Below are 25,175 nucleotides of genomic sequence, written 5' to 3'. Positions count from 1 at the left end.
TAATATCCAAAAACTGCCATACTGGCGAGCTGACTTTTCCTCTTTATTTACAATTTCCTCGCCGCTGCGGCACTCATTTTCTGCTTATGAAAAGGAATCCAGCAGACCAGCACGAGACAACGATATGGCGCAACCAAACTGATACTGTTACATGATTGGCTGTTAGCGTGTCACTCGATCCCTACGTTGCTAGGTTACCAGAGAGCAGTGCCTTTGTTAATGCAACCTCTGTTTTCTTCCGACAAAGAATAAAAAAATATCGAACACATTTTTTATTGATATCGATCACGTGTCTATCGCGATACATATCGTTATCGTTTTATCGCCCAGCCCTACGTCAGACCAACGCGTGATAAAACATTTAACCGGCAAGGCTTTAAAGCAGATCCGAATAATGTACAGTATATTGAGACGGAGGAATAAGAACTGCAGCTGATAGAATGTGCGCTGTAGCACGATACTACGATATTTCTTCAAAAGCAGATCGTGGAGACATTTTTATCGTCCATGATCAAAAATCGTCATTTCGCACACCCCTACCTGCAGCATTAGGTGTGTTCGACTAGAAGCGACACGGCGCAGATCGATCAGTGTTTGACATCCACGAGAGCGATTCAGAAAGCGTACAGTCTGCTCTCGCGCGGTTTTGTTTACTACACACCGACTGACGCTCACGGTGATTTCAGCGTCTGCCGACTCACTAAATAAGGACATAAACATCTCCAGAACTGCTCTGAGAGTCACTTCATTAGCATTTTACCGTTTGATTTGAGTAAAACTAGCTTCATATCATATACACAGAACTGTAAAGGTATTCAACCCGTCAAAATAAAAGTTCGGTTTAACTTGGAAGACACTGCGGCAGAAATATATTACTATTGTTCAGCAGAATGCTACTACTAGGCTACTATTAAAATTATTAAAACTTAATTTTTTTTTGTTAAGTAATGATCACACAACATTTCTTCCATGTTTTAATTTTAATAGTGAACCCCATTTGTTTGCCTAAATAAAGTTTGATTTTCAATCATTTAAAGATAAATGAAATTAATGTTTTATGCCTTCATTTGAAAACCAGATACAGAACACAGAATTTCTGAGGAAAAAGCGTTTCATTCACGCGCTGGTCTGGCATCTGCTTTTTCTATTTACATATAGACTCAGTTGGTTATGTCTAAAATGAAAGTAAACACATGAGAGAGAATCGGATGCGTGCCTGTATATTAGATGCGTGCAGGTCTTAAAGGGACAGTATTAAACATGCAGCCGACTGTCATTAAAGGGATAGTTCACCCTAAGAATGTGGGTAACCAAACAGTTGCTGGTCCACATTGAATTTGATAGTAGGAAAAAATACTATGTAAGTCACTGTGGACCAGCAACTGTTTGGTTTTCCACGTTCTTCAAAATAGCATTTATGTTCAGCAGAAGAAAGAAACTCAGTAAATGATTGTATAAAAATAAAACACTATGACAGAATTGACAGACAGATGACAGAATTTTTATTTTTGGGTGAACTATTCCTTTAACGTTAATAATCCTGCTGAAAAAAACAATAGAACCCTGCCCAAAACACAATGGAAAATGTAATGGATTTAATGGGAATTGCATTGGTTTTAATGGAAACTATAATGGTGTCTACTGGTATGTGATGGATTCTATTTTGGTGGGATTAGTGCTGGGCGGTATGACCAAAAATTTATATCACGGTATTTTTCAAAATTATACCGGTTTCACGGTATATGACGGTATTTATTTTTTTCATGCATGACCGGGTGTTAACCACATTTTCTACTGATTGAGAGAGAAAACTGCAGTAGATTGACTTAGAATGCCCTATTTTACTGTCATGATGTGCTAATATTGTACAAAAATTCCACACTAAATAGTGACTAAACACGACTCATTAATACATGTTAACCAGGAGTCACTCTCATTTATAATCACGACATCGTCTGATAAAATCAACATGCATCTAACGTTACACTAAAGAGCGGCTATGCTGTGGTTTTGGCTATATTACTTTTTTGTCTCATGCAGCGCACTGCCTGCGTCTGAGTAACAAACTAAATAAAAAAATAAAAATAAAAAAAAGTGCATAATATTAACAGACGAACTATGCTCATTATTTATAATTCCAAACAGTCAGTTAGCGGCAAGTGCTTGGAAACGCTGTTTTGTACTCATTTACTGACGAGTCTGCTGTGGTACGGCCAGCTGAATGCGGTGCTTCTCTGCCGCTCGCTGCACAGAACAGACGCAGAGAGACGCGACACTGCGCCGGGAGAGTCAGATCTCACGCTCGCGGGGCAGCACTGGCGACATCTTCCAACTGAACCATAGCTAAGGTTTATCCAAAAAAGTCGCTAGGTTTGTCAGTTTGTATATTCTATGGAAAAAAGCCTCTAAAAGGGTTTGAAAGTTGCTAAATATAGTGCTAAAGTCGCGCTCGTGTGTGAGACGCGGGAGCTGATTGCAGCGGGCGGTGGATATTGTGGATGAGTTCTTCTGTGTCACGACGTTCTACTAGTTCTACAGCTTCAGAACTTTCACGCTTAGTAACACACACAGCTGTGTCCTCGCCACAATGCAATAGTGAAAAGAGACCCCTATCAAACAGTGTCGCGTTCTGAACGTTATTTAAATGACACCGGTATTGCGGTATTTTAAAAATTCATATCATAAGAAAATTAAACACCGGTATTCGGTATGAACCGGTATACCGTCCAGCACTAGATGGGATGTTAAATTAAATTGGAAAAATGCCGAAAACACACTACAAAAATGAATTTTGTAATGGTTTTATTGGAAAAAGCTAATGGTATTTTATTGGAAACCACTGGAATTTCTGTGATGGTTTCTATTGGCTTCTATTGTTTTTTTAGCAGGGAAAACAACAAAATGCAAAGAGAAAAATCACTCACTACTCTTGACTGAAAAACTTTACAGTTGCTTTAGGAATCAGTCTACATAGCGTTTTATTTTTATATTTGCTCATTCACTCTAAATAACCTATTGTACCTGAAAATAAAGCACTGTTTGTTTTATTTGTATCTTTATTTTATCTTTCTTATTAAAAAATAAGAACAATGACAAAAGATTTTTATCTTCACCCACTTTGGCCTAAATATCTGCCATTCTTTTTTTTGTTGTTGTTACCTTGAAAGGCTTTGTCTTTATAATAGGGAAATTAGTTTGGCTGTAATGCTCAGACAACTTGCAAAATAGTAAAACCAACATGACAAAGAATCGTGATAAAATCGTGAATCGTGATATTTCTAAAAAAAAAAAACGTGATATGATATTTTTTTCCATATCGCCCACCCCTACACCCACTTATGAAAGTGGATAAAGATTTTTAATTTCTTGAAGTTTATAACAACCTGGAATAAATGAATAGAAATGATGATTCTGTCTGAGTTATGCGTTTTAAAACGAACACGCACTAGTGTAAACGTAGCCTAACATGTGTAAACTGAAAACTATTTGAACTTTATTAAAACTATTTGCACTGATTTATTGTGTTGGATATATTTTGTTCCTTTGTGCAGTGGCTCAGGAGATGAGGCTTTGAGTCTGTATAAATGTCAACAAGCTGAAAAAAATAAAACCAGTTTTTTGAGATAATGTAATCTTGTTAAAACTGATTTCATAAAATTGGTATCGAAAAAAAGTATCGTTCAGGAACCAATATCGAACTCAAGGTATCGGTATCGAAAATTTTTGAACGAGAGCGTGTTATGAGTATGTCAATATAGTTGTTCAATAACAATACTGTGAATCACACTAATAGCTCCACTAATGCCGAGTTCACACTGCACGATTTTCAAAGTCATCAGATCACCGTTGTTTTCACACTGCACGATTATCTGGGGTAGCATTCAGTCGCTGCTGCGTTCACATTGCACAATGAAGCGGCGACAGGAGGTTTCACGCTGATGACTTTACAATAGGAAGAATCGCCGACATCTTTGTCTGGCCCAAAAAACTACAGCCAAACGCACATGAGAAGTGATAAGGTAATAATGCAAGATCAGGCTGATATTCTGGTCTATAAGTCCTCCCCGAACACACAATAATTAACAAAGATGACATACCGTATTGACCCGAATATAAGACGATGTTTTTTTACGTCTTATATTCAGGGTCTAGACTTTGACATGTCAATAATACACCCACAACAATAGGTAGTGCCAAACATGCTTAAAATAACTGTGCCATGAAATATGTAATGTAATGTGTAGTAAAGATCGCGAGTGAAAACAAAAGAAAAAGAAAAGCTTACAGCGGCATGAGTCGTGACTGTCATGTTAGCCTGATGGGACCAAACTTTCTCTGTAAGTGATTTTAAAACATAAGCCAGTACCCAGATTTGAAGACTACAATAAGATTTCACTTCTACGGTTAATTAAATTTTGGTAGGCTACTATGAGATGGATAGCCTAAATGTTATATAATTCAGATGGGCTACCTGTTATTTTTATGGTATATCAAAAAGTGTATATTTTTCAATGTCATTGTTGGTACATTTTACCAGTATTTACCATGCTTACAAAAAAATTTAAATAGGAAAAATATGCAATATGAAAATAAGAAAAAATGTGATTACAGAGAGAGAGAGAGAGAGAGAATTAAAAAAAAAAAGGGGGGGTTGTCTTTTATTCAGGTCAATACGGTATTTACTTAATTATTTTACAGATCTATTCTTGTTCTATGTATTATATAATTGTTTGTTCCTTATTCATGTAATGGACAATGCTTTGGCAATACTGTGCAAGTCATGCCAATAAAGCTCATTTGAATTTGAATTTGAGAAAGGCAGCGCAGATCGCCAAAGACTATTGAATATAAAAAAAAAAGTCTTAAAGAGACTTTGAGATCGCGCGTCTCATAAGTGAGTGGGAATTTACGGAACTTGCCACTTGCGGGAGTTAACACTGTATGCAATACCCGCAACCTCACACCAAATTTCAGGCCGTGTAGAAAGGCAAGCATATATACAAATCATTTAGTAAGCAGAAATCCAGTAAGAAGCAGTAAGAATTTACCTTAACATATTAGAAGAAGATGCGGCTGAATTGATACTTGAAGACTGCACTTCCAGCAGCCATGATAAACTTTTACCATGGAAATGGTACATCAAAATCATCTTACAAAATGTTTTCGTTCATGAATTATAAAAATGTAAGTTTAGATGTCTATGTTCAAAACTGTGAGTGGCAGTTAAGGGGTTAAAACAGCATGACATAACATTAGCTGAACTAATGGCCTAAGTTCAATCAACTGAAGATCAGGGGATTGTTCTGGAAACTGCTCCATGAAAGAGATCATAATCTTACCAAAACCATTTGGTGTTAATAGAGACAAAGAAATTAGCTACATACTTGCCTAGCTAGAAGAAAAAGAGAAAAAAAAAAAAAAAATTTACAGCTGCATTGCAGATACTGGCTGGGTTGTGAGTTGGACCATAAAAAAAAAAAAAGTTATCTGGAAAGAGGTTTTTTTTTTTTTTCCCTGAGGTCTCCAGCAGGCCTGCCCACTCCCAATGGTGTGGGCTTCACTCTGTGATCTTTGCCTCCAAACCGAGAACCGTGCCACCTCCGCTTACCAACCGCCACGCAGATAAGGCTGCTTTGGCAACCACCCCAGCCTGGCCTGGCGAGCGTTCTAACGTACCCAAAGCAAAGAGACACGTGGGGACTGAAGAGGAGTTGAAGCTGGAGTAGGTGGTAGGGTGAAGCTGGAAGTTGTTAGACAGGGTATGAGTGGATTAGGCTGACACTCTGCCAAGGTCCCACCCTGCCCTGCCACGATGCATTGCAGGGATTGCAAAAAGACAACACATTGTGCCACACACCAAGGTCTGTGCAGAAAGTAAAACCGGTGCAAGCAGCAATAAATACTGCATTTCAAAACAGGTCTCTTGCTTTCATTCAAACTGGTACAGTGTAGGTCATGGGCCTGATCGTACATGCAGAATTATTGATCGCTCAGTGCTGGGAAGTGCTTGCTCTGACGAACAGGATACTTTACAAACACGGTAAATGTGGTGGCAGGAGGCATGGCGTGCTCCAAAACCAAGGTTAAAACCAGCCAGACGCATTTTCAACTGAAAAACAGCAAGATGAGAGCAGGACTCGGGGCCGACAGAGCTGGTTACTGTCTTACGGACAAGCGCTTGTGAAATGAGTGCAACCGGCCGTTGCTAGAGCCTCTTAAATTATTAAAGTCAAACGTATGGCCTCCATTTAATCTCCTTCAAACTATAGTGACTATGACGCATCACAGGCTGCATTAGAGAAATGCATACTCTTTCCCAACCTAATTTTCCTCCAGTATCAACAAGTCAATGGCACAAGGAAGTAAAATTGTTCAAATATGCTGACATTTCAGTCAGTCAAAACTATTTCTGGTCAGCCTTTTGACTGCAAATCAAACTCAAATACATGCACACAGTCTGATTCTTAACAAGGAAGGTCACTGGAAGCATGACATTTTATCCAGGATGCATACAGACAAACATGAGAGACAGAGCAAGTCTGATTAATATCCATCAGACTCAGAGCAGACGCCCTTACACATCTATACACATTTTAAAAAATAAATAAATAAACAAAATTAAATAAACAAATTAAACAAATACATGAGAGAAAGTCCCCACCATACCCAAATACTGCAGGTGAAGCACATCGGAGCAAGCAACTTGCTGATGCCGATTCATATTCCGTCCACTTCAGTCTTTCCCTTTCGAAGTGAAAGACCGCTGTCCTGCCTCGAAAGACGGGTTAAAACACGAACCAATAGCATTCGAGCGCAAGCTGTGAATGTGCATTTCATTGGTAGGAGCTACCGAACGAACACGCCCCCTCAATGAACGGTGTTTTGTATCTGAACAAGACTCGGAGCTACATACAACGCGTATTTTATAATGGATGCATTTTGTATAGCTACATAAAAATATAAATAGCATGTCAAAATGGAGGGAGAATATAGATGTGTTTTTTTTGTCATTTGTAGAGATGCATAAACACTATTTCTGTAGTCAGATTTAGTACATGTATATGCATGACATTTTACGCAAATGACAATAAGAGTTGCTTGTGAACAGTCTGTGTTTTATAACAAATCGGTTGAGTGAATGATTCAGTGAGTCACTTACAATACACAAAAGCATAACTTTAACTCCATCTACTGGCGTGACGTAACCCACAGATTTACATAAAGACTATTATACAGATCATTATACAAAACAGTTCGTAACCTGCAGAAAGAGTCACAAGAGATAAAAAAGCATCGAATCAGCGGAATGAATCTTTTTAGTTAAGGACTCGAAAGACTCGAAACATTCAGAAGAATCAAAATTCAACCCACCACCACCACCACCTGTTATTTAAAGGCATATGAGCTATTAACATTTATTTGTGAATTATGTTTATATGACTAGGAGAGCAAGGAAATTTCATGACAGCAATAGAAAAAAAAAAAACCTAATTCGACATGGAAACACTGCAGTGTTTAGTTACAAACGAGCCCTGGCCTACTTCTTATGACTAAATAAAACACAAACAATAAACCGTTACATAATATAATAACTTCATAATTACACACACACCTTCTGCTTTCACTTTTCCTCAACACCTCCTTCTCGACATTAAGGAGGGGAAGTGGTCAATAAAAACGTAACAAGCGAATAAATAATGAAAGCTGATGACGGTCCTAATATGAAATTAACTATATGAGTGTCCTATGGGACCATTATGCATCTCACCTTTACAAATGCCCACATATAAATATCAAATCCTGCCCACAGTCTTTGAAAGCAATTGTTGAAACAACTTATTTGCAAGCAGGAATCACGCAATGAAGCTCAATGCAATCTGCTTTAAGTGCTCTCGCAAATCGCAACAGTTGTCGAGCACAAGAAATGTACACATGTCACGAAACTCAAGATGACAGGTACAGACTGACACAGATCCGCGCTAAAAACGTGCCTTACCTTCAGCTCGGGTCCGGAGATCCGACATATTTCTCTGAACGGGCGGCATCGGTCCACCTGTCAACTGAACGCATAAAACTCCGCGTCGCGTTTCTCTCTTCACCCGTCTAGAGATTTTAAGCGACGGTGACCGTCACCAAAGTAGCTTTCCCCGACTCCCGTGACCGGTAACCATTTATTTTGTGTTAGGATTCATGTTGTTGATGATGATGAACACCGACAGTTCCGCCCTCAACAACACACTCCAGCATCAGCGCACGGAGCTGAACGCCAAATCTCTCCAGCACGCGCAAGAATCGATAAACGGTTGAAACACTGAATGTGAGCGAGCTCTGCCGCTTCACAAATTGGAGCGTACCAACTAAGAGCGCAGAGGGGGGTCTAGTCGCAATATATCGCATAGAGTGATCATTCACACTCTGAAAAACATCAATTTCTTATAGAAACGGTATCTATTTAAGTCTAAAATAAAACCAGGTCTTAAGATATACAAATTATGATTTGTACTGAGCTAAATAAAAACTAAACCAAAATATTTTCTCCTAATATGATCTCAGTGTTAAAAAGGTCTGCTGGAGATTCCCTCGCTGCAGTTACTCTCATTGTTTCGAAGGGGATTGCAGAGACTATGACAGCCAACTATTTCTTTATTTTAGGCCCTGAAGCAATCACGACTCTGCAATTGCCTCTCATATTACCCTTCAGCCGGAAAACATTATGGCTTCGCTGATATGCTGAGGGTTTGCTCTCAACAAGCCACATGTTGATGGACGGAAGTCTCCATTCCAGTTTCACGTTCTTCATCTTCTTCTTCTGGCCAACTGCTATTAGTATTACTGTTATCATAATTAGACAAACGGATAAAATTAATTAACAAACAAAGAAAAGCACTCATATGATTAGTTTAATTTTTTCATAAACATATTGGCATATTTTCCTTTATTATGTAACAGATTGAATAAGGCACACATCAATTTTGTACATATTTCATTGTATTGTACTAATAATATAAAATCTATGAAATTGCAAGCCACAAATAATAACACGCCTTATTTCCAAAGGTTTTTTTTTTTTTTTCCTCAATCTAGTCGGCATCCACCCGCCTGCACAGGGATTTGGGTCTATTGCTCCTGAGGTTGCCTAGCAACAGTGACAAGATGCCTGCCTCTTTGATTATATGCGCGGCGGTTTTATCTTTGAGCACATATCAGTCTAAATAATGACTCATCCTCTCAATACACACACAGACACGCGCTCTCTCATTCACAGACAGATAAAAATAGATCAAGCTTTTTATATGAATTCTGTATCAACACACATGGACGTCCGACCTTGTTCCCACCCTCCATCTGTGCTGATTAGATGAACATTTGGTATAAACGCTGCATATAATATAGCATATCTAAAATGTATATTAACACTGCACATGTATATAAATTATATAAAATAAAACAAATGCAATTTCCCAAAATTTCTCTTTTTAAATTAATATTACACCTGAAAATTAACCTGAATACGACTCTTATTACTTACATTTGGAATGATTTTACATCCTTTTTGAGTAAACGATGACAGAATATTCATTTTGGAGTGACACATTCTTCAGGCTAAACAGTAGGACAGTTATGGGATATAGCCTATAAAGTAGGCTTGAGGGCAATGTGCCGACAAACAGCAACGGGCATCCCGAGTTCGAGTCCGAACTCCAAGACCTTTCCTGACCTGATCCCGCCCTCCTCTCTCTCCCACTTCGCTTCCTGTCAGGTCTGATCCGTCCTATCATATTAAAGGCAAAAAATGCCAAAACTAAATCTTAAATAATAATGCGTTTGTTATTTTTTAATTCCCCTTGCAAATGTATTTACTTATTTTTGTTAAAATAATTAATTAATTAATTAATTAAAAACGATATATCGAGGGGTGAGAACCAGACATGTAAGTGACATTTTTGGTGAATTGGAGATATGTACATCAAATGAAAGCTCTTTCTACTGGCACAAGTACTGTCATCCATGAGTGTGCAAATTTGTATTATAAACAATTGAAATAGTACACAAACTATGGTAGAAGTTTTGTTTTGGCTCTCCTGTAAAGTTGGTGAAATGTCACTTACGCCCTTCTGGTTCTCACCCCTCGATATGTGGTTATATATATTTTATGTACATGTAATTCAATTAAAAAAATAAATAAATCACTCTCCACTAAAGAGGGCCTAGAATCTTTGTGATAATTGAGCCGGTCGCTCCATCAGAACTCTCAGGTCACATTTCATTGAGCTGGTAGCTTTTCTCACTTTACTAGCAAGACGTTGTATTCTAATGCATTGGAAAGGTCCTCATGCCCCCTCTCACACTCGGTGGATAAAATATGCTTTATTTTTTATTAAATTAGAAAAAATTAAACACAGTCTTCGTGGCTGCATAGTCAAATTCTCAAAAATTTGGTTACCCTTCCTTGAGCATGTTAGAACTCTGCAGCTGGATGCAGTCTCTCTTGATTAATTATCTACACTGTACTATTATTACTCCATTTATCCTGTTTGTGCACTTGTATTGCCATGTTAGTAGCACATGTTTGTAATTAAGCTATTTATTTATTATATACAAATCGTTTTTTTATTTTTTTAACCTAATTTAATTGTTTGTTGGTTTGTTTGTTCCTTCTATTCCTTTAATGTTTGTGTGTTTATTACTTTCTGTCTGTCTTGCTGTTTTGAAAATTCAATAAATAAATCGTAATAAAAAAAAAAAAGAACTCTCAGGTCACATAAGACCTGCACTCACTGCAGGCTATGAGTGTGATCTACGCTTATTGACAGATTAGACTGCATGTGGTTGGGACCATGAAATATTCAACAGTGCCCATGCATGTATTTATAAATAGTATGTTGATTCTTTTGTGCTGAGAACAAGATTATAGGTTTAAACAATGACATCAATATGAGTTCAAAATGGACTGGACTAGAATAAAATAAGATGTTGAGCTTCAGAAAGACTCAGCCAGAAAGGGTCATGAAGAGTATCAACAGCAACACCTGTCAGTCAACAGTCGGATGGCACCATCTGTCCTGGGCAGCGCTGCCAGCCTATCAGCCGATACGATCAGAAAGGCATTGATGGATCTGCTAACAATAGCTGAGGATTCTGGGATACTAAAGCATGGGTAAAAAAAAAACAGCGGGCTTAACAGATATTGACTGAGGAATATAATTAAAGCGTAGAGACACCCTGCACGCTCATTTTACTCATAAACTCTGTTTGTCTGAACACAGATATATTGCACATGAAAATTTTTGGGCCCTAAAGAGATTGTCTGGATAAAATAAAGCAAATAATTATAATTTATATAATAAATGTACAGTCATCAAATTGCTTATGTCCTAGGCAATATTACTGACTTAAACTGAATACCTGTATATATATATATATAAAAAAAAAAAGTGGTAACCTGCAATTACTAGAGCTATTTCTACCTTAAAAGATTAAGCATAGTGTTGTGTATTTAGGTTGATTCAGTTATGTTAAATAATCATTTTGACTTAATTTAGATGCCATGTATTGAATCAACCAAGCATCATATTAACTAAATCAGTTTATTAGACTATATAAATGGATGTTTCATTTTACGTGACTTTACATGATTATAAAATGCATTTTTACAAAGCATTATGGATTTATTTATGTGCAAAAACGTTTTATGAGAAAAAAAGTGCTCTTTTAAATGAAGAAACAACCTGATCTGTGGATTGGTGCAATTCATTGATCAGTAAGATCAGACTCTGCCCCCTGCTGGAGTTGGACTATCAGTGAAACCCTCGCATTTTGAATTGCCTGAGAACACAAATAATATTAAACCATATTTACCACTTCTTTATCAGTCATACAATTCTCCATAATCCTCTTATAAATTGCCGAGCCACAGGTAATGAATTTCACTGTTAAGCGCTGAAGTTCATTTATTTAATTCATTGAACCATAAGTATAAATCACCTGAAATACTCCATTTATGGGATTTAAGCCAAATTGATTCCTTAAGTCACTGTAAACAACATGGAATTATATTAATCTGCATTGTTCTTTATATGATGGGATGGTTGGGTCAATCATCTCCGTGACTCATGGTGATCCTTGGCTTAATATAAACATTGCTTTCTTGGAGATAACAAAGACCATTATAAAAAACTGAATTTAAGAAATTGTAGACATAATTACCAAATTAACGGACATATTTTGCATTTTTAGAAAATGTGCAAAGTGAAATTTCCTTCATTTCAACACTTAGATATTGTAGAGGAGAGTTTTAAAAAGGTAAAAGCTCAAAGTGAACTCTTCCACATTCTCAAACAATTAAAGAGACACACACACAAAAAATGTAGAAATGAAATAAAAGCAGTTTTTCAGGAAAAAAGTTCCCCTATTTGAAGAATCTTCCATAAATAAGACACCTTACTAGAAACTAAATGATTTTGTCAAGTATTTGTTCTTATGTCAGTCTATCAAATAATCTTGTAATAATAATGGCAAACCTGAATGCTAACCATAACCAGCCTGACTGGTTCATTTGCATAGTTGTTTCATGCCAACAAGGATGTTGATCCAGAAACATTAAGAATAGATACGATCAGCCTTGAGCACCGATCACTGACACTGACACTCACAAGCTCTGACGTGCTATCATTTAGTGAAAGACCCGCCTGACAGCCGGAGCACTCAAAACTGGCACCGACTTTACAGAGAAGCAGGGGTGTGATTTAAAAACCCTGAAATGAAAACGATAAGAGACACATTATAGCATTTATGAGGGTGGATTTAAATTATCACTGGCAGAGCTGCTTTAGATGAGCTCTCCAGGTCATGGTTCACCACAGTCTTGTGATCTTGAGGAAATTGAAAAAGTCCCGGAATTAAATAGATGGGTATATCGGCATGTGGCTGGAAACGGATGATTTGTTGGACTTCAAAGTGAAATGTAGTCCAATATTCATCAGGCTCCAGCAAATCACTGGATGCATATAGAGGCAGCAACTCACAGCCTCAAAATTATGCTGAGTCTTTGTGTTAAACCGTTTGGTTCTTCTCATGCTACTGTTTGAAATGCAAAGAGCATCTGATGTGACTGTGTGTGTAACTCAGATAACTCCTTCAGGGGAGTGGCAGAGAGAAGAACCAACAGATCAGCATGATAAATGAGAGGGCAAAAGAGGCTATCGCCAGAGGTTTGTTTGTCTGTTATTTGCCAAAATTTTGTCATTTTGTGCTAGTGATGCTTCTGAAAGAACATGGCATTAAAAAACTGTAATCAGCACTTAAGATCCATGAGTGCGGTTTTCTTTCCTGTGTTGTTGTATTTCATGATGAAAGAGTAAGTTTGGGTGGGATGTTTTGTCTTTGAAGTAGCCTTATACATCACGTATAATTTAGTCAGTTGCACGCAAACACTACTTTTCAAAAGTCTGGGGTCAGTAAGAGTTTTTTTTTTTTTTTTAAAGAATACTTTTCAGCATTAAATTAATTAAAAGTGACAGCATTTCAATTAGAGTCAGCATATTAAAATGATTTCTAAAGGATCTTGTGACACTGAAGAAATCAGCTTTGCCATCACAGGAATAAATTAAATTATAAAATATATTAAAATAGAAAAGTTATTTTAAATTGTAATATTTTATATTATTTTTACTGTATAAATACAACTTTGGTGAGAATAAGAGACTTTTAAAAATCGGAACAACCCCAGACTTTTGATGGTAGTCTACCTCTATGTAGCAAGTAAAATAAATAATTTTTGTCAACATACTGTCACGGGTTGTTGTGGCAAGAAGCTCAATGGAGCATGAAGGAGTCAGGTCGTCAAATGAACAGTCTTTTAATAAATCCACACAGAAAAAGCAAACACAACGTAAGACAGGACAAAGAAACAGGGGAAAGACAGGGCTATAGCTATAAGTATTGAACCAAACAAAAGGAACTAATGGGATAATTAACAAACACAGGTGGAAACTAATGAACTATAATGAGGACAGGAACAGGAAGACCAAATAAGGGCAACTAAACAGAACATACACGTGACACATACACTAACAAATATGAATTCGTAGCTACCAAACATGCACGAAAACACACAAAACAAAAAAAATATTTCAAAATCTTTGTAAAGGGGAAATATATCTGTCATTTTAGTTTTCTGTACTTAAAAAAAGACTTCCCTTTTCTAGTACAGACTGTGCAGACAGAAAGTGACAATATGCCTATAAATGGCTTTGTTCCAGTTAATGTATAATGTATTCCATTTCCATTAACTGTGATGCAAGATGTGAGTATCGGCCTATTGAGCTCGCCAGCACACAATATGGGTCGGTCCACTTCTGCAGTACCATTGTAGTAACAGAGCAGCTGCAGTGCTACCTGCAGCCCCACTGGAGGGCAGATGGGTGCAAATACCAGCCAATGACGGAAGAGCTCCATTTCCCCTCATGCTCAAGCACAGCAGGTGAATGCATGCAGACCTAGCGCAATCTTCTAAGTGGCATGAAACTGCAGTGCATTAAGAAGTTCTAAGATACATTGTGAACCACAGCAGCTAATTAAATAGAAAAGGTCTCTCCATCTTACTGACAAGAAATCATAAAAGATTTACCAGAATTTCTAGCTGCTCTACAGGGCAAATCAATGTCCCTCTCAAATCATATGCATATGTAAAATGCTCTCTTAGCTAACTAACATGTTGAAGGGGCAGTTCACAAAAAAAAGTTATTTACTAACCCTGAGAAACTTTGTGTGTATTATTTGTCCACACAATGAAAGCCAATAATGTTTTATTCATACAGTTTTGGAAAACGAGTATAAATGAACGATGACTGAAATGTCTTTTTTTTTCTTTTTTAAACATAAGAACTTTCATTTACAAACTTTCTGTCTATGAGTCAAGGCTATTCACAGGAAAAAAAAGAAAAATCTATGGCATGGTGAATTATTAAAAAGACTATCAGTTTCTTCATGGTTGGTTTTCTCAGTAACCATGGCAAGGCCACATGCATTATTAACATGTACAGGAACACTGGTGGTGGGGCTTATGGTAACTCACAGATCAACCTCTTTCCGAGTCTGTTCACTGTGTCTGGACTCCAGGGGAATCATGGAGCAAAACAGGGGATAATTATTTCCATCCACCAATGAAGCTGAGGGATTAAAATCACCTTTTCTTTGTGGACCATGTAAGCCGACGCAATGGAGGAGGCTTTGTTGACACCGGAGGATGGAAAGAGGCAGAAGAGGGTGAGATTCCGGGTGGCCTCAGGGAACAGCGGGCGGGTTTTAAAAGAGATGTTTAAGGATGACGGGCCGTCAGATTCCCTGGATTCAGACTGCACCAGCAGCTCCGAGGCGGACCGGGCCAGCACTCCATCCACCAGCGGGGAGGTGAACGCCCACCTGTGTGGATTCTTGGGGTCGGAGTTGGATGACAGTGGAAGCGAGCCTGATGACTTGCTGATGTTTGCAGGAGGAAGAGACAAAGTGTTGAGTACCAAACGAGTGAATATCCTCAGCAAAAATGGGACCGTTCGGGGAGTCAAGCACAAAGTCAATGCTGGCCAAATACTCTTTGATAACTTGGCTAAAAACAATGGGGTAAGTCATTGAGGGTCAGTTTTTCCATCTAAAATCTTGACAGTGGATGTCAGTACACATTAGCTCTGATGAAAAACTGACATTAATATTACTAGACTTTCTTTAATATTGACAGCTGCTGTGTGTCCTTAACAGGGTCAGAGCCTCTTTCCTCAGCCGCTATTGGTTACAGAACATGTTCTCTTCTCTCAGGCTTTGGCCAGACAAACGAGCTGTCCCGCTGAGCAAGATCACTGTACGATTAAAGATTAATGATGCATTTCTTTAAGTGTTTTGGCTAAGCTAATCATCTTAATGTATTCTCAGGGCCTCTGCTTTGTAGTTGAGCACTGAAAAAGTTGCTGACAGCTTTTGTCTGATATCAGATGTAATTCTATATCTTTTTTAACAGAGGGTAAATAGGGGATTAGACAGACCAATAAAAACTACTACATGTAAGGTCATTATTTAAATAATGTAATACATGTCAGTCTATCAAACAACTAGGCTACAGAGCCCATAAGGGGCAAGGAGACTGAGATAGGAAGAATAATTATACTTCAATGCTTTTGTGTTCACTCACAAAACTTGCAAATGCAAAGTTTCTTCCCAGCAAACAAAGATACGTTTTACTAATGTATGTGAAAATATCATTTCTGATGTTCTCTGAACATTTAAAAAGTCAAGTTTAAAGGGGTGGTTGATTGCGATTTCACTTTTTTAATGTTAGTTAGTGTGTAATGATGCTGTTTGAGCATAAACAATATCTGCAAAGTTGCAGCGCTGAAAGTTCAATGCAAACGGAGATATCGTCTTTTAAAATTCTGGCAGCTTAATGCCTACAAAAAAGACTCATAGGGACTAAAAGAGCTACTTCCCGGGTCTGATACGTCACAAACCCAGATAAGTCCCGCCCCCGGGAATATGTAACGAAGGGGACGAGGCCATGTTGTGCTGCTTTAGAGAAGAGGAAGAGAAAACTAGGGGTGCACGTAAAAATCTATTCATATATGAATCGCGAGTCTTCTAACGATTCTAATGGATTCACAAGTTTCAAAACCAATGTTCTAAAGCAGCGGTTCTTAATACTGTTCCTAGCATCCCCCTGCTCTGCATCTCTCTCTCTCTCACTCGCTCTCAATCAGATCACCAGCTCAGCTCAAAGAACTGTTCCATTTATACACTTATTTTCACACAGCGTGTGTCGTTGCCATTCTGTATTAAAGCTTTAATTAAGATAAAACCGTATATTAAAAGCTCACAGAAGCAGTAGCATTTACAAATAACAGAGTATCTAAAAGTATCAGACAAAAACAAAACATTAAGCGCCGCACTTGCACAGGTTCTGCGCGGTCCTCTTCACTAATGTTCTCTGCGTCTCAAGGGGCAGTCACACTGCACTTTTCGTTCCATTGACTTCCATTCATACGCATGCGAATGCGTCAGACTGGAAACGCAAGCCCCTGCGAAAAGTTCGCATTTCGCTGCGTTCCAAAATTCAAGTTCATTCTGCCATGCGAATTCGCATCACGTGACACCGTGTGACCAACAGCAGATCGATAAAGCCCAATTTAAAGTCACAGCATGACCTTGTAGCTAAATTAAAAGAACATAAAATTAAAACGGCAGGAAAGTGTAGTAGATTGTATGTTTTCACATTTGATATATTATTGTGTGTCATGTGTTGAATTTAACTTTTTTAAAAAGATGCTGCAGAGCATGACGTCATATCACGACCGTTGCAGCATCCTAGGGAATTTCGCATGCTCAAAGTCTAGTGTGACTGCCGCTTCAAACTGATAAGCAATTTAGAGGACGCCATTGTTTACAATACAACCAGAGCACATGCTGCTGAGCTGAGGGGCGGGACATTTAGACGCGCACTAGAGGCGGTTTAGCCAATCACAACACACTGGATTAGCTAACCAATCAGAGTCCATTGTATTTCTGAGGGAGTGGTTTCATAAAAGCAGGAAATGATCGGTGCGTTTAGAGGAGAAGGGTCAGAGAGGTGTAGTATAAAGGTAAATTATGTGAAAAATAATGCATTTTTTTTTTAAACGAGGCATTAACAAATGTTAGATTGCACCCCATAAACACAATCAAGCTTAGAAAAAAAAATTAAAAAATAAATAAAAATAAAAAAGTCAACCACCCCTTTAAAAAAAAAAAAAAGTTTTAAAGGGTTAATTTTCATAAAAAATTAATTACTCACCTTTATGTCGTTCCAAACCTGTAAGACCTTCGTTCATCTTTGGAACACAAATTAAAATATTTTTGATGAAACCGAGACCTTTCAGACCCTGCATAGAGAGCAATGCAACTGAAATGTTCCCAGGCCCAGAAACATATGCTGCCTTCACGTGCTATTGGAAATTTCCTATTTCCCACTTATGAAGTCGTGATTACGAGCTCGTGTATTCAAATGCTTTAATGTCGGAAAGTATGAAATGTAGCATCCCATTGGTTGACAATCAAATAAACATTCACCGTGCTATACATGCAGTTTGCTGACAATTCTGGAATTTTGGTCAAATACATGCTTATTTCACTGCTTATAAAACATACAATATGCTTCAAATGATCGTTCATATCTAGCCTATAATTACACTACTTTAGCGACAAGACAAAGGAATGTAGTTGTTGTGAGAACAGCATTGACAGCGGCAATGGTTTTCCCCTTCACCATGTTTAAAGTTTATGACCCGCCCAACTCGGAAACTCTGGTATCAAAATTATTTCCGAATTTCCCAGCAGTAAATACGACTTGAGAGGCCGTTCATGTCCAATATCCGATTAGGAAATTCTTATTTACGATAATTCCGATAGCACGTGAAGGCAGCATTAGTTAAAATAGTCCACCTGATATCAGTGGTAACTGTAATCGCCTTGTTTACGAGCAGAGAAAAGCAAGCGCATGCGTCGTGGTAAGTTACTCTCAATAAGGTCAGTAGACAGGACGAGGAGAAGAAGAATTGTTGAATAAAGTTGTTGTTTTTGTTTTCTTTGTGCACAAAAAGTATTCTTGTAGCTTCATAAAATTACAGATGAACCACTGATATGGACAATTTTAATGATGTCCTATCTTTCTGGGTCTGGGAACATTTCAGTTGCTTTGCTGTCTATGGAGGGTCAGAGAGCTCTTGGATTTCATCAAAAATATCTTAATTTGTTTTCTGAAGATGAACGAAGGTCTTACGGGTTTGGAACAACATGAGGGTGAATAATTAATGACAGAATTTCCATTTTTTGGAAGTTTTTTTAAAGTTTTTCTTGATTATACAAACGTTAAAGGAATATACCATTTTATTATTTTGCAAACATTATGGGAATGTTACTGATGAACGTTTTCTGAATGTTCTGAAACAAGTAGTAACTTTGAAACATCATTAGACAAACATCCAAATGAAACATTTCAGGAAAAAAAAAACAAACAAAAAAAACGTTACATGAATGATTATAGAATTATTTTTTTGTGCTAACATTTTGAGAAATTATTAAAGACCAGAAAACTTTGATCAAACGTTTTATTAACGTTACTGAAAGAATCTTAGTTCATAACATGTTGAATGAACAATGTTGAATGTTAGTCAACGTTCTGTCAATGCAATCACCATTACCTGTTAGCTGGGTAGCTGCACAAATGTCAGTTCTGAGAGGAGTTTATTAGCATTATTCTTTTGGAGATGACACTTTTAGTTTGATATTTTGTCCAAAGCACTGTATTTTCTGCTCCCACAACACTGACTTATTTTTTTATCCAAGATGGCTAAACAGGAAATGCCATCACCATCTTTGTCAGCATGTCGATATAGCAAGTTATAACTTTTTATGAACTGCTATTTGATGTCAGATAAGGATGGTGAGAATCATTAGTCAGACAATAAGTGCACAATAATTGCATTACTGCAGGTTTATTGGCACTTCATACTTTAATCTTAACAGCTGACTCATGTTAATGCTTGGCTTAAGTTACAATGCTACAGCATTTGCACTAGGCTTGCAGTTGTGTTCTTATTGGAATTTGAGGATTAGTACAATCTTTGGTCCCACTTTATATTAGGTGGCCTTAACTACGATGTACTTACATTTAAATTAATCATTTGACACAATGCACTTATTGTGTACATGCATGTTTTTACATTGTACTTTATATATATATATATATATATATATATATATATATATATATATATATATATATATATATATACAGTGAGGAAAATAAGTATTTGAACACCCTGCTATTTTGCAAGTTCTCCCACTTAGAAATCATGGAGGGTCTGAAATTGTCATCGTAGGTGCATGTCCACTGTGAGAGACATAATCTAAAAAAAAAATCCAGAAATCACAATGTATGATTTTTAACTATTTATTTGTATGATACAGCTGCAAATAAGTATTTGAACACCTGTCTATCAGCTAGAATTCTGACCCTCAAAGACCTGTTAGTCTGCCTTTAAAATGTCCACCTCCACTCCATTTATTATCCTAAATTAGATGCACCTGTTTGAGGTCGTTAGCTGCATAAAGACACCTGTCCACCCCATACAATCAGTAAGAATCCAACTACTAACATGGCCAAGACCAAAGAGCTGTCCAAAGACACTAGAGACAAAATTGTACACCTCCACAAGGCTGGAAAGGGCTACGGGAAATTGCCAAGCAGCTTGGTGAAAAAAGGTCCACTGTTGGAGCAATCATTAGAAAATGGAAGAAGCTAAACATGACTGTCAATCTCCCTCGGACTGGGGCTCCATGCAAGATCTCACCTCGTGGGGTCTCAATGATCCTAAGAAAGGTGAGAAATCAGCCCAGAACTACACGGGAGGAGCTGGTCAATGACCTGAAAAGAGCTGGGACCACCGTTTCCAAGGTTACTGTTGGTAATACACTAAGGCGTCATGGTTTGAAATCATGCATGGCACGGAAGGTTCCCCTGCTTAAACCAGCACATGTCCAGGCCCGACTTAAGTTTGCCAATGACCATTTGGATGATCCAGAGGAGTCATGGGAGAAAGTCATGTGGTCAGATGAGACCAAAATAGAACTTTTGGTCATAATTCCACTAAACGTGTTTGGAGGAAGAAGAATGATGAGTACCATCCCAAGAACACCATCCCTACTGTGAAGCATGGGGTGGTAGCATCATGCTTTGGGGTGTTTTTCTGCACATGGGACAGGGCGACTGCACTGTATTAAGGAGAGGATGACCGGGGCCATGTATTGCGAGATTTTGGGGAACAACCTCCTTCCCTCAGTTAGAGCATTGAAGATGGGTCGAGGCTGGGTCTTCCAACATGACAATGACCGAAGCACACAGCCAGGATAACCAAGGAGTGGCTCTGTAAGAAGCATATCAAGGTTCTGGCGTGGCCTAGCCAGTCTCAGACCTAAACCCAATAGAGAATCTTTGGAGGAGCTCAAACTCCGTGTTTCTCAGCGACAGGCCAGAAACCTGACTGATCTAGAGAAGATCTGTGTGGAGGAGTGGGCCAAAATCCCTCCTGCAGTGTGTGCAAACCTGGTGAAAAACTACAGGAAACGTTTGACCTCTGTAATTGCAAACAAAGGCTACTGTACCAAATATTAACATTGATTTTCTCAGGTGTTCAAATACTTATTTGCAGCTGTATCATACAAATAAATAGTTAAAAAATCATACATTGTGATTTCTGGATTTTTTTTTTTAGATTATGTCTCTCACAGTGGACATGCACCTACGATGACAATTTCAGACCCCTCCATGATTTCTAAGTGGGAGAACTTGCAAAATAGCAGGGTGTTCAAATACTTATTTTCCTCACTGTATATATATATATATATATATATATATATATATATATATATATATTTTTTTTAAATACCTATATTTAGTTACATCTGTAATTAATTTCTGTAATTACATTTATAATTACACTGTTGACCCACCCTTAAACCTACCCATACCACCAAACCTGTTCCTAACCTTACCCATATCCCACCTCAATAGCAGCAAAAGTGTTTTGCAATACAACATATACACAATAAGCACATTGTACTTAGTTTTTGATGTAAGTACATAGCAGTTAAGACCACCTAATATAAAGTGTGACCCAAAGTTGCTTGTAATACCACATCAACCAAACCATAATGTAGTAACTAAATGCTACAGTTGCATTAGAAAGTTTCAAGTCTATCCTCTCTCACTTCAAAATGTGTGAAGTTTGAGTCTATTTTTGTTCTTTGCTAAGAAAAACACCTTCACACTTCATGAGAGCTGTTCTTCTAAGAAAGGATGTTGAAGGTCAATCTAAAGAACAGTGACTCACAAAATCAATAGATGCTGCCTGCTGCCTTATGTTACCTGCAAATGCTGCTGCAAGACTTGTACAGACTTAGAAAACAAAACATATTTATGATTTTCAGTTACCATGCAGTATATTAAACCGATTTGTTCTTATTTCTGAAGGTTTTGTTGCAAATTCATTTGCTTACTCTTGAACACAAGTGAGAAGTGTCATGATTAGATTGAATACTGTGAAAGAGAGCCTCTCTCATCTAACACCAGACTTCTATGTTTTCTTTGGCTCTCTCAGCCAGAACTGACTCTAGAGTTCGGGCGAATTGTAATCTACACCACCAGTTTTCGAGTGGTCAGGACTACGTTTGAGCGATGCGAGCTGGTCCGAAAGATCTTTCAGAACCACAGGGTGAAGTTCATAGAGAAGAACATCGCTTTGGACAGTGAATATGGGAAGGAACTGGAGACACGTTGTAAGCGAGTGGGTGAACCTCCCTCACTGCCTGTGGTCTTCATTGATGGACACTACCTAGGGGTCAGTGTTCACACTCATGCTCCACACCTGTTTCAAAATTCACGCCATATTTAATGGCATTATGCTAATGTTTGAACTACTAATAATGATTTGCATATGTTTTGCACATTCAGGGTGCAGAGAAAATACTTGCAATGAATGAATTAGGGGAGCTTCAGGATCTCCTCACCAAAATAGAGGTAAATATTGATATTTTCCACTAAAATAAAGGTTTCATAAGGGGCTTTTTGCAGCAATGCCAAAGAAGAACCATTTTGGGTGAACTTTTTTTTCTTAGTGTGAAGAACATTTTAATAATAAGAACCCTTTTCCACTAAAATAACTTTTTGTGGATTGAAAAGGTTCCATGGATGTTAAAGTTTCTTCATGGAACTATAAATGTCAATAAAGAACGTTCCAATTGCTCAAGTAAAGTCAAAGTCAAATCTGGCTTATTGTCATAGTTTATTCTGTAAAAGAAAACAGAACCACTTATGACAAGAAAGGTTTATTATTACAGTTCATTATAGCTCTTTAAACATAGACTACATTATATATCAGTGATTCATATTATTCACATTACATTTATGCATTTGGCAGGCACAATTTATTATACAGTGGTTTCTCAAACATAGTGAATGTCAACAATTTCAACACAATCTCGTGGCAAATTTGTAACTATTCTACAACTCATATGAATTTATGCCATCTCATACCGTTTAGGAGTGGACCTTCAAGCTTACTTTTTTCTAAAAATCGTCCATTTTTCAATGATTCACATTGTATACATTCATGTGAAATCGCTACTATGTAAAATAGTTACATCTTCCTGTGAGATTGGGTTGATAATTTATAGATTGGGTCCCATCAATAGTTGCAAATGCTTTCAAAAATAAAATAAAGTCTAAAATAAAAAGTACTAACAATAGCAAATATTATTGTGCATTTACATAATGAACAGCCCAAAATAATATGTGACCCTGGACCACAAAACCAGTCTTAAGTCGCTGGGGTATATTTGTAGCAATAGCCAAAAATACACTGTTTGGGTCAAAATGATTGATTTTTCTTTTATGCCAAAAATCATTAGTATATTAAGTAAAGACCATATTCCATGAAGATATTTTGTAAATTTATTACTGTAAATATATCAAAACGTAGTTTTTGATTAGTAATATGCATTGCTAAGAATTCATTTGGACAACTTTAAAGGCAATTTTCTCAATATTTCGATTTTTTTGCACCCTCAGATTCCAGATTTTCAAACAGTTGTATCTCGGCCAAATATTGTCCAATCCTAACAAACCGTACATCAATGGAACGCTTATTTATTCAATTTCGAAAAACTGACACTTATGACTGGTTTTGTGGTCCAGGGTCACATATATATAAAGTCAAGCTTGCATTTGACTTATTTTATTAAATAAATAAAGCATCACTCAGATTGTATCTCCAAGAGAATGTACACACGGGTCAGGTATTTCATTCAAATCCACTGACATTTTTCTCTCTGTTTCTCTGTCTGATGGTAGAGGGTTCAGCACCCCAACACATGCCAGACGTGTGGGGGATTTGCCTTTGTCCCGTGCCCTATGTGCCATGGCAGCAAAATGTCTGTGTTTCGCAACTGCTTCACCGACTCCTTCAAAGCCCTGAAGTGCACAGCGTGCAACGAGAACGGTCTCCAGCCCTGCTCCAGCTGTTCTCACTAAGGTCCTCTTCAAGTGCCTGCAAAACCCTTCCCAGCACCACCTCCACCCCCATAAGCCATGTATAAAACAAGAGATGCAGAAAGAACTGCTATTTGTGAATAAACCGTTTTTTTTTTTTTAGAAAACTCAATTACATGTCTACAGATGTAGTTTTTACCATATTTGCTATTTGATGATTAATTATTACAGCATGAGGCTTTTTTTGTAACATGCCAAAAGATGTCTGGCAACATGACCTAATCGGACAGCATGGATACTGTCGGTCACTGTAAATAAATATAGTAATTAAGTAAATTAACTAGTAGCTCAGAGAGACATATCATCTTTCTGAACCCTATGAGAAAAGTATGAGAAAAAATTCAAAGCATTATCTGATGAACATCAAAACAGGTGACCTACCGAGACCCCCCCCCCCAGAAAAAACAAACAAACAAACAAACAAAGGACAAAACCCCAAACAAGTTAAGAATTATAATAATAATACTTAATATTATTGTTGTCATTTTTAATATAATAAATTAAACAATAATTAAATATTATTAAATAAATAAATATAAGTTTAATTATTTTCCAGCCAGTTAGGGATATAGTTACGTACGCTATATTCAATTATTCAAACTTTCGCAGGAATCAAATTGCTTGACATTGAAAGAAGATGACCTAATGTCTGTATACAAATGATATCGCTTTTCAGTTTAGTTACAGGGTTGATTAAACAAAGCGTCAAATCTATTAATAATTAAAAGAGGTGTAAATCAAGTGCATAGCAATGATACAAAATAACCACATAAATATACTTGAGGTTGACAGAAATCCTTCACAAACAGCCGGGCTGATATGGAAGTGCGTCTCTGTGCTTTCATAGCCCTGTACAATGCTGCTTGATTCTGGGTCTACAAGGCAGCATTGTAAAGAGGCTCAAAGCTCAGAGTAAATCATCTGTGCATGATGTCTACTGAGGGTACATAATAAACCACTGGCTGTCTCTGAAAATCTAGTGAGCAGCAGCAGCATTTTTGGACATCATTGTAAGATGCCTCATAATGCTTAGGCAGCTCGTTAGGTT

At 37.5% G+C, this 25,175-nt stretch overlaps 2 protein-coding genes across 6 annotated transcripts in view; one reads left to right on the top strand and one right to left on the bottom strand.

The window, feature by feature from the left end:
• The window catches only part of atp8a1 (ATPase phospholipid transporting 8A1), a 157,940-nt gene extending 149,597 nt beyond the window's left edge, over positions 1-8,343 (bottom strand). For 4 of the 5 annotated variants that reach the window (XM_058797389.1, XM_058797391.1, XM_058797388.1 and 1 more), the window contains exon 1: positions 6,667-6,743. In XM_058797389.1, coding sequence (XP_058653372.1) covers positions 6,667-6,721 — 55 coding nt within the window. In that variant the 5' untranslated portion in view covers positions 6,722-6,743. Of the gene's footprint in view, positions 1-6,666; positions 6,744-7,996 lie in introns of those variants that run through there. The other variant, XM_058797390.1, reaches the window with a different exon arrangement.
• A 6,876-nt stretch (positions 8,344-15,219) lies between these two features.
• Positions 15,220-24,122, top strand: grxcr1a (glutaredoxin and cysteine rich domain containing 1 a). The gene is made up of 4 exons (XM_058798217.1): positions 15,220-15,625; positions 22,183-22,418; positions 22,532-22,597; positions 23,930-24,122. Exons 1-4 carry the CDS (start codon positions 15,220-15,222, stop codon positions 24,107-24,109), a joined length of 888 nt encoding a protein of 295 aa, XP_058654200.1. The 3' UTR covers positions 24,110-24,122.
• The last annotated feature ends 1,053 nt before the right edge of the window (positions 24,123-25,175 follow it).

Source organism: Onychostoma macrolepis, chromosome 14 (assembly GCF_012432095.1).
Source record: "Onychostoma macrolepis isolate SWU-2019 chromosome 14, ASM1243209v1, whole genome shotgun sequence".
Classification (NCBI taxonomy): domain Eukaryota; kingdom Metazoa; phylum Chordata; class Actinopteri; order Cypriniformes; family Cyprinidae; genus Onychostoma; species Onychostoma macrolepis.
This window is presented reverse-complemented; position numbering and strand designations above follow the sequence as displayed.